Raw genomic sequence first — 14,937 nt, 5'->3', positions numbered from 1 at the left:
CATTATTTAGACTATAATACAGGTATGTAAATCATTTTTGTCATTCTGAACTGCAATTTTTAAAAATGTGCTGAATGTATGAAAATCTTTTAGCCGTTGCTACATTTGTCACATAGGCAGGAAAAGTAAGCAAGCAAAGAAAGTATTAAGCCGACTGAATATGGAATAAAACAGTGCTAATATAAACATGTTCATTAAATTTAATGAATGTACTTTCTAAAGACTGTTGTCCTTCCATCCACTTTTGCAACCGTCTTAACATGTTCCTAGTTAGTACATATTTTTTATCAGTGCAATCTGTTATTGTCAAGATAGATTTGAATTGATATATAGCTTTGCTTCAGGCTGTGTCAAAAACATACATTATAAAAAGTTTATTCTTACTTAATCTATAATACTGTTTACATGTATATTTTTGCCCCATATAAGTTTCTCCCTTCTTTATCTCCAAATAGTTTCGCTCCATCTTAAATTCGCTGAAACACAGTTGTGTTCTTAAAGAGATACTTTGAGACATTAGAGTGCGCATAGTCTTAAATTTACCCGCTGACGAGTGTGAAAGGGGCGATAATATAACGGGCGATGAATATCTCCCTGTATTCTGCAATACGTCTGAAATGAATCGATTTTTAAATCGACCAAGGCATTCTCGACAATTCTCGCATACACGTGTATGCGCAAGCGTATGGATGAGACACAAAAATGAAAATGTTAATGCTGGCTTTCAAAAGTGAATGCTCCAATGCACATATTTACAAATAATACAAACAAAATATGTCAGATAGTTAGTGGTGACATAGTTATCGTTCATCGATCGGCAGTGACTGTGTTTAATTCCTGGTAGTTGTCCTCGGGTCTGCTAATAACTAGCGAATCGTATCCACTTATATCCGGTGTAAAAACGTGTTCACTTTTGGACTGTTCATATGTTTTGTTCCTGTTTCGCTTGTTTTTCTGTCTTCTTTGGATATAAGAATGTAATATAACATTGATAAAAAAACTTTCAATTTACTTAATAAAAATAATTATTTTGTAGAAAATGAATTTTTTTTTTACATATAATAAAATTTTTACTACAAACACATTTCTTAATAGTTATTTTTATATATGAATTGCTTTTTTTTTTAATTAATAGAAATTGGAGTACCGTTTGACATCAGTTATAACCCATTTTACCAGTAAAGTATACTTTAATAATTACAAAATGAGTGTGTCTACACATTTTTAAAGTGGAGATCAATTCTTTTGAGTGCATTTTTACACATCAAATGTGCTACTAATATCTAAATAAAATAAAATGAAGTGAATAATAAAATAAAACTTACCGCAGTAGAAGTTTGTAGAGTAGCTGAACGGCGTTAATCATGATGGATAAAATTGCGACAGAGAGAGCTGCTATGCCTATAACAGACAGGTTTGTAGACGTGTTTCCGTCATCTTGAACTGAAACTGCAAAATTGTGGTATCATTTATTACACGTGCAATCAATTCATTGCTTTTTATACCTCTATATACTTCTTAATAATAGCCAAACTCGGCCTCATGTGGTCTTAAGTCATCAGAATATCAATGATAAATTTGCTTATAATGCATTGAAATCTATTATTTAACTGTAAAATTCAATGCGTATACCTTCAAAGCACTCGTCTCCTGTCCATCCCTTTTTGCAACCATCCAAACATGCACCGGTTTTAGGAAGGCATATTCCAGACCGAAAACAAAATGGACTACACTTTTCCTTACATTCAAATCCATATTTCCCGTCTTGACAAGCTGTAAAACAAAACAAAAAAATTGCTTTAGTCTAAGGCTTCCACGAATTCAAAGTGGTTGGAACACAAAGAAAGCGATTTCAGATAAGTTGCTGTCTTGGTAGAAAACGATTACAGATTTTTATTGCTTTTTTAAAACAATGCTTTGAGAAAAAAAATGAATAATTAAAAAATGTTTTTAACATTACTGGTTGCTTATCTTTATGTGCATCATTGTATTGTCCTTGTCTTGATTTTGTTTATAATCGTTATATAAAATATATGCCAAAGTAACCATTGTTTATCCGACATTTACTTGGTTTTTTTTAATTTCAAATTACATCCAACTAATTATTTCAAAAACAGAGTAGTCAATGTAGGATAAATATTATAGATTTTGAAGTATCTATTATGTATATAATTTTATAGGTAACTCCAGAAAAAAAGTCACACTGGTTGGATAAAATATAGCTAAACGTAAATGAAAAAAATTAAATTCAAAAAACCCCACAAAGTCATAGTAAAAAATATGTATTTGTCATTTGATTTATTTTCAAAACGGAATGATTTATCCGTAAGACTTATTGAAAACATTGTTTAACCTCGTGTTTTTTTGTTGCCAAAAAACAATTTTTAATAGATATTATTATAAAATATTTTAAGACAGTTGTCTAAATTTTGCTTGGAATAAGCAAGTCTTTTTGTCAACGAAAACAATGGCGAGAAAAGTGTAAATAAAAATTGTGCAAGTATTTCCCTGTAAACAGTATGTATTCACATACAATTTTTTTTCTTTAAAATGCAAAACATTTCCCTCAAGATATGTCAGTCCAAACAAAACTTTAGTCTGATTTTATCAAAGTTACGTTTTTTCTAAACACTTTATTTATTGTAATTTAAAAGTAACTTGACTTTTTGATTTGTTGATTTGTGATCATTTATGCAATTCATTTGAAACCCTTTCAGTTGGTTTACAATCAGCAAACTATTCTATACAAGAAAATCAATTACAGTTTTTTTTATCAATCATATTTGAAAAAAATAATGTAACCTTGTCTATGCATTTGTGAGGGAATTATTAATGTAATGCAATAATGCTGTTTTTTTATATTTCTAATCTTCGCATTTTAGACCCATATATTTTTTTGAATGAACAATTTCTAAAAAGAACAAATAGTTTGCTTTCGCTTTTTTTGAAATCGGGATACTGCATTAAATAACCAAAAGCGGGATAAGAAGGTGGCGATATTGCAGAAAAAAAATTTCTGCAATGTACGCTAGAATAATTTTATTGTTTATAATTACATCTTTCTATTATTACATTAAAAAATTCATCGTAAAATTAAGTTAAACTAACTAAATTGTTATTAATGTACATCAATACATTAGATAAAATAAAGAACCAAATCGTCCTTTATTGAAATTTGAGTATGACATCATCATGACTATTTCCTGCCATCCGTAATTTTTCTTCGGTTGACGAAGGATTTAACCAATCGATAAACGGGGCGTGTAGATTTCAGTCCTGTCAGTTTCTAAGAGCTATGGATTACAATGAATTTCCGTAAGAAATAGAAAAAAAATATACTTCGTGGATGTAAATATTCATGTATTTTTATTTATGTCAAAAATAGACCAGTAAATATATATTATTCAATATCAGCACTTTTTTGTTTTTGTTTTAAAATTACAAGGGTAAACATCTGACTTCAGTCAGCTAAAACATAACTGATTGATAACTATATGGCAACGCTCTGTTTTTCGGTCGCTTTAAAGACCTTTCAATTAACATTCAGTTGACTGCGTGGTACGTATCCATCCTGTCAACTAACTCAGTCACACGTTAAACATACCAGATTGACAATAATTTCCTTCCCATCCGGGACGACATCCTTTATCGCAGACACCATTAAACATGTTACAGCTTAGACAAGTTTCATTGCATTTTTCTTGACAATTACGGCCAAAAAAGCCATCAGTGCATTCTGAAATAAAAATAACAGCTATCATTGTGTAATAACAACATGTATCTTTTTGGTTATATCCATTAATTGAATCTACTACAGGTATCATTTACGTGTGAAATATTCCCTTTTTGAACTTTTATGTAAAGATTAAATTTCAGGTGTGTAATAAATGCGTTGAAAAAAATCCATTAATATGTTAAAATACTTACCAATGTAAGCACTCAAATTGTTGGATACATTTCAAAATAATAGTTTACTTTTTTAAACAATACAAAAAAAAAATCTTATAATGTGTATATTTGACCTTGTTTTCATTTAACACCCCAATAGGAGAAAGACAATTTTTAAACTGTGTTCATCTTGATGAGATTTATTGATGCACTTTATCTTCTAAAACGTTAATTTTATTGTTTATTTCATGTGAAAATATATGTTATGTACTCAATTGATTGATCATCTCAACTTTTTAATATAGTTTAATCTCTTTAGGTGGCTCTATACACCCACAGTTTATTCCAATCATAAATAGAAGACCACAAAACATATACTTATCAAATACTAAAATGATGATAGGGATACTATTGGTATTTTTAACGATTTTTTTAACGTTTTTTCGTGTTTTTGTAAAATATATTTTTTTTAAATTAACTATAAACAAATCGAGAGAAATTTTGTTGTCATCTGATGAATATTTCCCTCGGACACGTAACAAAATAACACTTCTTAACATTCAAAAATGTTATTATTGCAATTTTTTTGTATTACCCCAAACCATAATTTTTCATATTTTCTTTCTCTGTTGACTAATTATCTGAAAAAGCTGCTTGATGTTATAAGAAAATGTATTTTATTAAATGTGACATGAAAAATTGAATGAAAATCTTTGCATATAAACACAATTTTTTAAAAAATTTTATTTGGCATGAAAGTTCCTCAGGTAAGAGTTATCGTTCCTAAGTCCCAATGCCCAAACACCTTGGGAACTTTTCATTTCTGAGTTGAAGAAATTTCCTAAATATCATGTTGGAATGATAAATACGTACATATCTCATTTTAGGCCCATATAAGTGAATATTTATGCTTTAATGCAAAAACTAACTCAAATAAATAAAGGGGAAAATTAATGAATAGAATTTTTGTATTCGAACCTGAGTGATATTAAAAGCCACCCTCCCATCCCCTTAAGGTGGTAAGAAACATCTGTCGATATTAATGTGGATTAATATATATTACAATTGAAAACCTTCACCGGTTAAGAATTTTCTTTCACAGTATTCAATCAAAAATACGTTTTAGAAAAATTTGGAAAAGTTAAAAATTTTATTGTCCTCATTAGGATTCGATCCCATGACCTACAGGTATGTAGTGAATCCACTAACCTACTACGCTACGTTGTAATATATCGGTGAAGAGAAAAAACTATTTAAAAAATTATACTTGATATTATTGTATATTTCGATAAATAATACGACACAGCATGAAGGTGTCAGATACCACATTACTTGTAAGCAAAGAATTTTCCAGTTTTCACATTAAATGTATTCACTGACAGTTAACAATTTTTTTCAAAAGAGCGGTCCCCATACAAATCGCCCCAGTTTCAATCAGCCAGTACCGGAATTGCATGCTTCCAGATTTACTTTTTAGCGTACTGCGTCATCAATGAGTGGTGTATAAAGTCACCTTAACATAGTACGAATTTATTAAGACAAAGAAATTCCAGACCGAAATGGCCCATGCAGTTTGATTTAGGGTTTACTTGTATAAAAATAAACGCAATGGCACCCATGTTGACAAATAAAAAAAAAGAAGCTAGCAAACAAACAAACCAAACACAAACCAAAAATGAATGAAATATAAAAGCAAACTTGTTATAGTAAACTCAATGGCACAGAATACCATTTTAAAACAATCAACTTTAGGTAAAATTATAAATTTATTGTAAAAGAAGTGGTAAAGTATGTCCATAAAACGCCCTATTCAGTATAGCGGATCTTTAGTTTAATCTTTCTAATTGAATGCCTTTAATACGGCAGGTCGGTTTGAGAAAATGTTTAAATCTTAAACTCAAACACCCGCCCGTATAGCCTCTAACAACCAAAAAAAAAAATGAATAAACAATTTTATCGTTTACATAACCAACTCTTTTCAGTTTTTCCCATTAATTTTTTTAAAACAATAGAATTAGCTTATTTGTAAGTTAACGCTAGGTCTAATCCAGTTAACATGTAATACATATAGAATGACCACTCAATAATTCTTAAAAAGTCTGACTTTGGTCAATATATACTTATTTTAAATGTCAAACAAAATCTTAATTGATCACATAATGTACACATATTAAAAATCATAAGTCCAAAAAAAAGAAATCATAGCATATTGGAACTTTTTGCATTATATATATTAAGAGTGGCTTTGGAAGCAAATTGATAGTTTTCGGGGCGGGGGTAGACTTATTAAAATCTTGACTAGAAAAAAAAAATGAAAAAAGGTGCCGCAGGGTCTTGTATGAATAAATAACGCCGAATCCCTGGTACTGATTTCAGCTATACACTGATTATTTTATTTCGAGGATTGTTTATTAATGAAGAAAACTTATACATACAAACACATTCACACTTACAATCACTTACACAATTCATACGCAACATCGCACGGTAATTTAGAATATTTTGATAAAATGAAATAAAAGTAATTAACAAATAAAATATTTCAATTACAAGGTAAACGGAAGCTTTCCAGGTATCCAGATATGTTGTTACAAAATATAGGAAAGATCTTACAGAGGTTAAGATAAACTTCACTACTTCTACCATGACGGTAAAAGTCCTGGGGTTCGGGATTTTGCGGGATTAACGCTATTTATAGTGAGTAAGTAAAGTCATGCATATTAATGAATTCAGTCGTACATTTCTATTGGTCAGCTGTAATATAGTAGTAAAGAATAAACATGTTGTCAACATACACCCGTAAACAAAATCCTCACGTGACATTCATACGTTTACTTAGTCACCTCTCATGCACGCTCGATTGGCAATGCGCGCCAAATATAAATACGCAAAATGTAAAACTTTTAAATAACAACTGCGACAGCTGGATACTTTTTATAGTTATGTTTAAATTTGCAAAAAGGGCGGGGTTACGAGGGAAGGGGGCTAAGCCCCCCCCCCCCCCCCCCCACGTCCGACGCTTTTGCAAATATGTGCAAATAAGAACTTCGATAATGTTATACATTTATTACTTCATTGATTATCCCTCCGAAGCAAATCAATTGAATTGAAACTAATCATTTCAAGGAATGGATGTATTCTTACGTTGGCAAATGTCTTTTATCTGATAATTCTATGTACAGTTTTGTCAGAAGTAGTATAAACACCAATCGTAGACGAGAAAATTACTCAGGGAATTTTTATAAATCACAACTATGGGTAAGTGACAAAGAAAGATCAAACTTAGATTTATAATTGACTTCAGGATAATCCATATCAAAATAAATATTCAAACTGCTATTTCTCATTTAAAAATTAACCTTTGTCATTTGTTTGTTACCATACAACCTCAATGTCAGAAATCAAGTTTTCAAACATCTTTGTTTAATAATTTTTTGCAGAAATTTTTTCTTTCTTTTTGAAAATGATGAATAGAAATAAATGTCAAGAGACGTTTCGAATATTTCCCTGATTACATGTAACTGACCTTGATCACACATTTGACCTTTGTACCCCGCCTCACACCCCTGTAAGCAAGTCCCGATCACGTTGTCACATTGTGTCTTGTTTACACATTGTCCACAACTCTTTTGGCATGCGTCTCCATATTTTCTATTGTCACATTCTGTAACAGAGAAACAAAGGGTAGAATGATCAGTTTTGAAGCTTAAACGAAGATGCTTGTGATAATTGCTCGCCATTCTAAACCTCTTTGAAACGTTTTTAAAATTTTTGAAAAGAAAAGTGTAGGGAGATAAAAATGAAATAAGAAAAAACATGATATATTTAAAAACAGACATTTTTCGAAAAAAAATCATTTTTCTTCTACTTAAATTAAACAGACAGCAAACACTATCTTCTACATGAAACGTATTACACAATTTTATGTAATATGATTTATTAAACAAATGAAAAGAAATAGCCAAAAGGGTTTATCATCTCCTATCAAAATAAAAATTCCTTACTCTGATATAAGTAATTGCTGAATACTATTTATAAATATGTGCTCTATCTGTTGATGCAGTCTCCCGAATGTTATGTATAATATGTTTTTATTCTGTTTCTCATATTAAGTTAGTTCATCCATAACTAAAGCGAGTTTAAATATTTTGTTTGATCTATACTATATCAAATACGTATTTTAAAGTTATTATGAGGCTGATTTAAACCAAACTTAGGTGTGTGTATGTAGTCAATTAAATGAACTTGATGCACTTAAAACATTTTTCAAAGAGTTGTCTGCCCTTTTTGAAATTTAAAAAAAAATCAATTTCTGAAAATATTTATGGTAAATTATCATTTTTTAGCATATTCGAAGACATGGAAAGCTTTTGCAACTTTTTACCACGAAAAAAAAAATGAGAGGAAATTACTTATACTAAAAATATATTTCTAAATGTATTTTCCCCATCGAGTTCAATGTTAACTTCAAAAACTGAAGAAAAAAAATAATATTTAAATCTATTTTTAATTTCAAATGCGAATCTTTATGATTTATAAAATCCCTTATACATATGCAAGTTTCTTGGCATATTTTTTTCTTAAAGGACGAATCAATAATTATGAACATACCGGGTATATGTAAAATGACACATGATGAAGCTCTGCCATTCCGTCAACTTAATGTTAACTGTATGGTCTGGAAAGGTGACTGAATGGCACAGATATGCCATTCAGTCACTTTTCAGTTACCTTTTAGTCACCTTTCAATTGACTGAATATCAGACATTCATCCTGTGTGAACTATTTTGGCCCTCTTCTAAATTATATCCTTTTTTTATTTTCGGAAGGGGTTATTAGGGAGTATATAAAAGTTAAGATGTAATTTTTTGAAATGTCATATCGTAATTATTACGCACCTTATTAAATATCAAAAGATTAAATCTTGACTAAAAATATCAATATTTCTCTGAAAAATAAAGTTTGCATTACAAAGATTTAAACATTAAACAGTTCATATGTCGAGTAAATTGATTGGGAAGCTTTGAAAACGGATTTTCAATACGAAAAGTAAGAACTCTAACAGGCTAGTTTTCAAATGTGATTTTGTTGTTGTTAAAAATAAAAACTAAAAAGTATGCAATGTTTTATTTTTCGGCAGACTTCCAACTGTAATTTAATACGATGAATGGATCTGAATAGATTAAGACTACCAAGTATATTTTGAAATAAATATATATGATTTGAACATTTTTAACATGAAAAATGATGCAACAATGCTAAGTTTTGTATTTGTTTGATTATCGTAACACTACATATGCTTTCATTGAGGAATATACTTAGATGAATTACAATAAAAAAAATCATTGGGGACAATGACATTGACAATATTGCAAAAAAATGAAACAATGCTTCAATGCTTTTAACGTTGGTTCCTATGATAATGGTGATAATAGAATGATGATGATGATGATGAATACTATATAAAGTATATGCAATTTGGAAAATAATAACCTTTCACAAATGATAGAAATAATTGAACATAAAGAATAACTAAGAAAATACTTTTAGAGACTTTAATTTCAACTATTTACCCAATTCACACTGGTGTCCCTTGTACCCAGGCTTACATCCCCCCTGACAGGTGCCAGTCTGGATGTGACAGTATCCACAGTTGACGTCAGGACAGGGGGTAGTGCAATTGATACCATAGTAACCAAGTGTTGGACATCCTATAGTTAATATAAAGAAAAGTTCAATATAAGTAATCTCAGTGTAGGAATAACGTTATAATACAATCCTGAATAAATTGACATGTTTGTATATTCATTTTTTTTTTCGACCGAGAATGAAGACAGAAGAATCCTTCTCCTCATAGCAATATCACAATGAATATGTAATTGTGATTCTGAAAATGCAAACACGACAATTTTTTATATACATTTAGCACTCATTTTAGTATATGAAGTTATTTAATCGAAATAGAGAGATTACCAAAAACATGACTCTTGGGAAACAAATTGCATTTTTTCCCAAAAGATCTCACATTTCTCGCTTTTGTTTTTTTTTTAGTTTGGACTAAAACAATGTGTGTAGACAGACTAATATAACAGATACACAAGTATGCAATAAATTGTTTATCATAGACTTGATTAGTTAGACGACTGTGTAAAATTTTTAGTGCAATTTGTTTGGGAAAGCTCTATGTGACAAGAATTTCACCCCCCTCCCCCCCCTCCCGCCCACGAGGAGTCACATATCTCGGGTGTATTATGTGAGTTTAGGCTTAACATATGTTTGATAGACGGTCTAATATTGCATAAAAAATAGTAAACATTAAATTGATTACCATAGACTTCAACTTCACAGAGGTCGCTAAAGGCGTATTCAGAATAATCACTAGGATAGGTAACTCCTGGTAGTCTCTCGTTGTAGTAGATGACGTATTGACCATGAACAAAGCAGGTGGTGTTAAAGACAGCTGGTATCGTTCTTCTTGTGAAGTAGGTGTCTTTATAGCAAAGTTTTCCATCTGACAATTTAGTTGTGTTTGAAATGTATATAGAAAATCCCAGAAACCTCGCTGTATATTTGTTTGATGCATCTAAAATAATCAATAATATATTATTTTATATAAAGTTACCTTCTATGTATTTTTCACAAAAAAATATATACTTGTAACAAAAAAACAGAAGTTTTTAATCTTTTTTTTATTTAAATACTTTTGTACACAAGTTGTCGAATCAACAATTTCAAATAACACATGTTTATGCTTCCTTCTGTAAGCACTGGGAATAAAAAATAATAATAACTAACGAAATTCGTAAGAACAAAGTAACATATTTACCTTTAAATCAAATACATTTAATTTACGAGGTGTGAATACCTGCGTAAATATTAACTGGTATTTAATATACATGTAACTCGTTTTTATACATCATTTTTTACAGAAACAAAAATATTTACATTTTGATTAATATTAACTTAAAACAAAGGTAATGTTTTAATTGAATCCGTGTGACATTTAATCTCGGTTTAAGATGATCTCGGCGATCGGCTAGGGAGTGCTTCGGTACATCGATTCACATTTTCGATAAATCGAAACACTCAGTGTGCGGTATTGAAAACATTATTAACAAATCCTACCCGGAATAAGTTTCGCGTAAACAGTTTTTTAATTTGCAAGTAAACAATTTTATATTCTAATGCATTTTTTTTTAAACAGAAAGAATTTAATTCATGATTAATTTCATATTTTTTAGAGCAAGAGACGTTTTTTTTTTAATTTTGGTCAAATAATTTTAAATGGTCAATTGTATACATCTTTTGAAAGATGCAGCGATGATTCACAACTCGGCATGTGATAATAACAAGAAATTACACGAATATCTTGATTTGTACGTGTTTTTCCTCAAATTCTGCCATGTTCAGGTTAATTGTGAAGATTTGGGTGACATGTACATGAAATAATAGTTTAATACAAAATATATATGTAAAATCAGTAAAAATGTATGCATAACAAATAACGTCCAACTAATTTTCTATTTTATGAGCTTTTATACGTGTTGCAAAAATCATGCAATAGCAAAATATTTGTTCATGCACGTCTCATTCTTTTCTTATTACATTGATTTTTATAACTAAAATTAGTATGATTAATGAGAAGTATCTGAGATACATACCCCAAGGTACATTGTCCGTCATGTAATAGATCCGGATGTCGTGGATGCTGCGGGTACTAGTAAGATTTACCCACCAGGTAGCGGTGCGTTTTTTCTCAGTTGACATTGAACACTCTCCTCCAGTACCTCGCAAGTTTGATTTGCGTCCATCCACAGCATTGCCGGCAGTTACGTTAGCATGGATGTATATATTGTCCTCAAATGCTGGTTTGCGTAGAGCCAAATTAACTATAAAAATGTTTAGATCCACGCTATCAAGGCCTGTTTTTGTTTTTAGCGAAATTTGGTTGCCCATACATGTCGAAATATTATTTCATATTGCAGGAGCAATAAGGAAGCATATAAAATTTTCTGTTCATGTAAAATCGCAAAATAAAACATCCTTGTTAATATACAATATCCAAATATTTAAAAAAAAGTAGACCAAAAACAATCAAAGTATTGTAGTACTCTAAACCGGGCTCGTTAGATTCGTCATTATGCTCTCTTTCTCTCTCTCTCTCTCTCTCTCTCTCTCATGACGTCAAAACGTCAGAAAAGGATTAAATGTTTGAGTGACCACAAACAAAAATATGTCTGTTTAGTATAAAAAAATCAACAGTGCATTGTTTTTTTAAACAAGCGTATAAGATCAATCCTGAATTTCTTCAATGAGTCATGGCTGATACACTATGAATCTCGAAAGTTAATGCTGTAAGAATTTCATAAGAAGACATTTTCAAAAAGACTGTGACTAAAAATCAATGGGACAGACCACAACGAATATTAGAGCAGAAGACAAGCAAAATGCTAGTAAAAATACCTACTCTTTGCAAGCTACCATCCAGACGAACGCAAAGTTATAAAAAATAGTAACACTTGTCCAAATACTTTTTTTAAAAATTAAAAATAGGTTACGATACGACAAAATGAAACAAAACTGTATCCCATTTGCAACAGGAATGAATGCAAGGGGAAAGGTCGAACTGACATTTGAGGAAAGTTTAATTCAAATCAGAACTAAACTCATCTCGCTGCAATTTTTTTCTAATAAAATATGTAACATTGAATTTACTCTCTCCTTTCCTGTGATATGTAAACGCACATTGTGAGTATGATTAAACAATTTCATACTATTGGAAAAAAGGAATTTAATTAAACAAATGAAAAAATTGAATCCCTTTAATACTCTTAACTTTTTGTTCAAATTACTTCACACTCATAAAAACAATGTAAGGTATGCAATGTTGCAGCTCAGATCGGATGTTCTTATGTAGAAACGTAGGGACAAGTAGAATATATATACAGAGACATACATGCACAAAGAAATGGAGAATTCAGCCAACTTGCCAGGTTTCACTATCACAATGGCTCAGTGGTTAGAAAGCACTATGGACCAGATACGTTAGACTAACAATTTTACCACCTGTTACATATAGTCGATGATATGGGTGTACACGTTAATGTAAACAATTGAAAGTAATGAGCAAGGTGCATAAGGTGATGAGTTTACAGTTGATATATGCATTATATGAAAAGGACTAACAGTGTTGTCATGAAGAAGGATTGATTGAGGGACAAGCAAAAAAAAATAACATTACAAAGGGATTTTTCAAATTCACTTAGTATTTGAATAGGAATTTTATCAATTTATTGTGTTTCATTTAAAGTAAGTATGATATTTGTGGAACATATTATAATTAAAACGAGTATACCACTTCAGGACGAAACCGTTCATTTTAAGCTCCATAATGTACTTTAATTTTTATCTATATCGTTATCAAACTCCAAGCATACAATATGTTAAGAAAACTATATTCATGTTAAAAAACCAGAAAGAAACGACAGATTGGAGATAACACCTAGTTTTATTTATCCTTAAGTGTACTGTACAATTATTTAATAACAATAGGTTATTGGTTTGTTTTTTAATAAAAATTGGAAAGTTGACAATTTGATGCACTGCCAAAATAAATGGTTACCAAAAGTTTACTGAAAAGCATTTATCTGCCATCAGCGACATCAGAAGACATTCAGTTGAATGTCACATTTTCTTTGTCATTATGTGGTTATTTATCATTAACCGTTCAATTCATGAACATATGTATCTACGTTTTAAGGAAAATATATACATCAAACTTTATATTTAGACCACCACTCCTGTTAGAGGATGAACTATAAAACCTCTTTACTCTGGGTTTGTTCATTCAACTTCAATATATCAGAGGATTACTTAAAAACTATTGATGATTTTGTGAAAATATGAATTTTAATGATAAAATTTTACTTACCGTAAGCAGAACAACATGTCAACAGGTATATTACAATACAAAGAAACACTGCCGCCATGTCCTCTTGGCGCTAAAAACAAATGCATAAAATTCAACAAGGAAGTTCATGTGAATTGAAAACTTTAAGAAGGACCCACTTGCATTACAAATATACACTTATACTGTTTTCTCCACATGGACTATTTCACACACAATACGAGAGTTGTTAGAAACATTTACAGACATAGTGTTTACGGAAAAACCACCGAGCACTTTAAAGGATGATTTGCGTTTTATTAAATAATCATCAATTGAAAATATGAATGCCAAAAATTAGATGATTTTCATATATTAACAGCGATGTATGAATTGAATTGACTGAGTACTGTTTCATATTTTCACGACGTCATGTGACGACAAGCAACTGGTAGGCAAACCTGTCACGTTAATCTTTTTTCAAAGAAAACAGCTTTCAGTTTCACATATTTTTCATGTCATTTAAGCCACGAATAAAATGCACCTTCATACCATAAGTTTTTGTATAACGTTTTTGTGGATCATTAAAGTCCAAAAATCTCAGTCCATTCTGTTTTGACTTTAGATAATGAGATAAAGGGAAATCCATAGGCTCAAGATCAGGGCTATATGGGCACTCCCTACCCTATGTAGCAAGAACCTTCAAACCTATGTTTCCATTTGTAAACCATTGTCTTAGACATATGAGGGTCATATTCAAAAGAATCTTACAACCTTTTGTCTTCATCGGAAAATTTTCTTGCTTGCACACAAAAGTGCTCCAAGATGTCCATTGACGTCGATAACGTATTTGACCAATTTTTCAAGCGTTGGATGTCCTTATTTGGCAATTAAATGGTAAGAAAGTCTTCAATTTATTTCAAACTTTCACAAAATGACGTTCTTAAGTTATTGTGATGTCATATGAAATATTGAGCAATTTTATGCGCTTAAACGGTACTGGTACTGTACCAGTTATCGGCTAAGACCATTTATTGGCTAATCTGAGATTACGGGTTTATAGCACGCGACTATCCGATAATTTTTAATTAAGTCTGATTCGAATAAAAAAAGTAAGTTAGCTTGAAAATGTTCTTGAATATGATTAAACCATGAGCTTGAAC

General features: G+C 30.6%; 1 protein-coding gene across 3 annotated transcripts; it reads right to left on the bottom strand.

The window, feature by feature from the left end:
* Positions 1–204: 204 nt before the first annotated feature.
* Positions 205–13,915, bottom strand: LOC128170516 (multiple epidermal growth factor-like domains protein 10). 3 transcript variants are annotated; one of them, XM_052836296.1, is made up of 9 exons: positions 13,820–13,915; positions 11,550–11,777; positions 10,217–10,471; positions 9,462–9,599; positions 7,415–7,552; positions 3,605–3,736; positions 1,633–1,773; positions 1,326–1,449; positions 205–961 (listed from the first exon to the last, which is right to left on the bottom strand). In XM_052836296.1, the coding sequence occupies exons 1-9, from the start codon at positions 13,875–13,877 to the stop codon at positions 808–810; spliced, it is 1,368 nt and encodes a 455-aa protein (XP_052692256.1). In that variant the 5' UTR covers positions 13,878–13,915; the 3' UTR covers positions 205–807. The 3 variants fall into 3 exon arrangements, with proteins under 3 accessions (XP_052692256.1, XP_052692257.1, XP_052692258.1); XM_052836297.1 differs by having other exon boundaries at positions 205–958; XM_052836298.1 differs by lacking the exon at positions 1,633–1,773.
* Positions 13,916–14,937: the final 1,022 nt, after the last annotated feature.

This window comes from Crassostrea angulata, chromosome 2 (genome assembly GCF_025612915.1).
Source record: "Crassostrea angulata isolate pt1a10 chromosome 2, ASM2561291v2, whole genome shotgun sequence".
Classification (NCBI taxonomy): domain Eukaryota; kingdom Metazoa; phylum Mollusca; class Bivalvia; order Ostreida; family Ostreidae; genus Magallana; species Magallana angulata.
The sequence above is the reverse complement of the archived record's forward strand: the minus strand, read 5'-3'. Positions and strand labels throughout refer to the sequence as shown.

What these genes read in the sequence shown, in the direction of transcription:
- LOC128170516 (XM_052836296.1), bottom strand. Translation starts at nt 13,877, where the DNA reads ATGGCGGCAGTGTTTCTTTGTATTGTAATATACCTGTTGACATGTTGT. An exon ending in AGGTCAAATGTGTGATCAAG is followed by an intron (nt 3,737 to 7,414) that starts GTCAGTTACATG and finishes TTTTTATTTCAG; the next exon opens with AATGCACTGATGGCTTTTTT. An exon ending in AGGAGACGAGTGCTTTGAAG is followed by an intron (nt 1,450 to 1,632) that starts GTATACGCATTG and finishes ACAATTTTGCAG; the next exon opens with TTTCAGTTCAAGATGACGGA.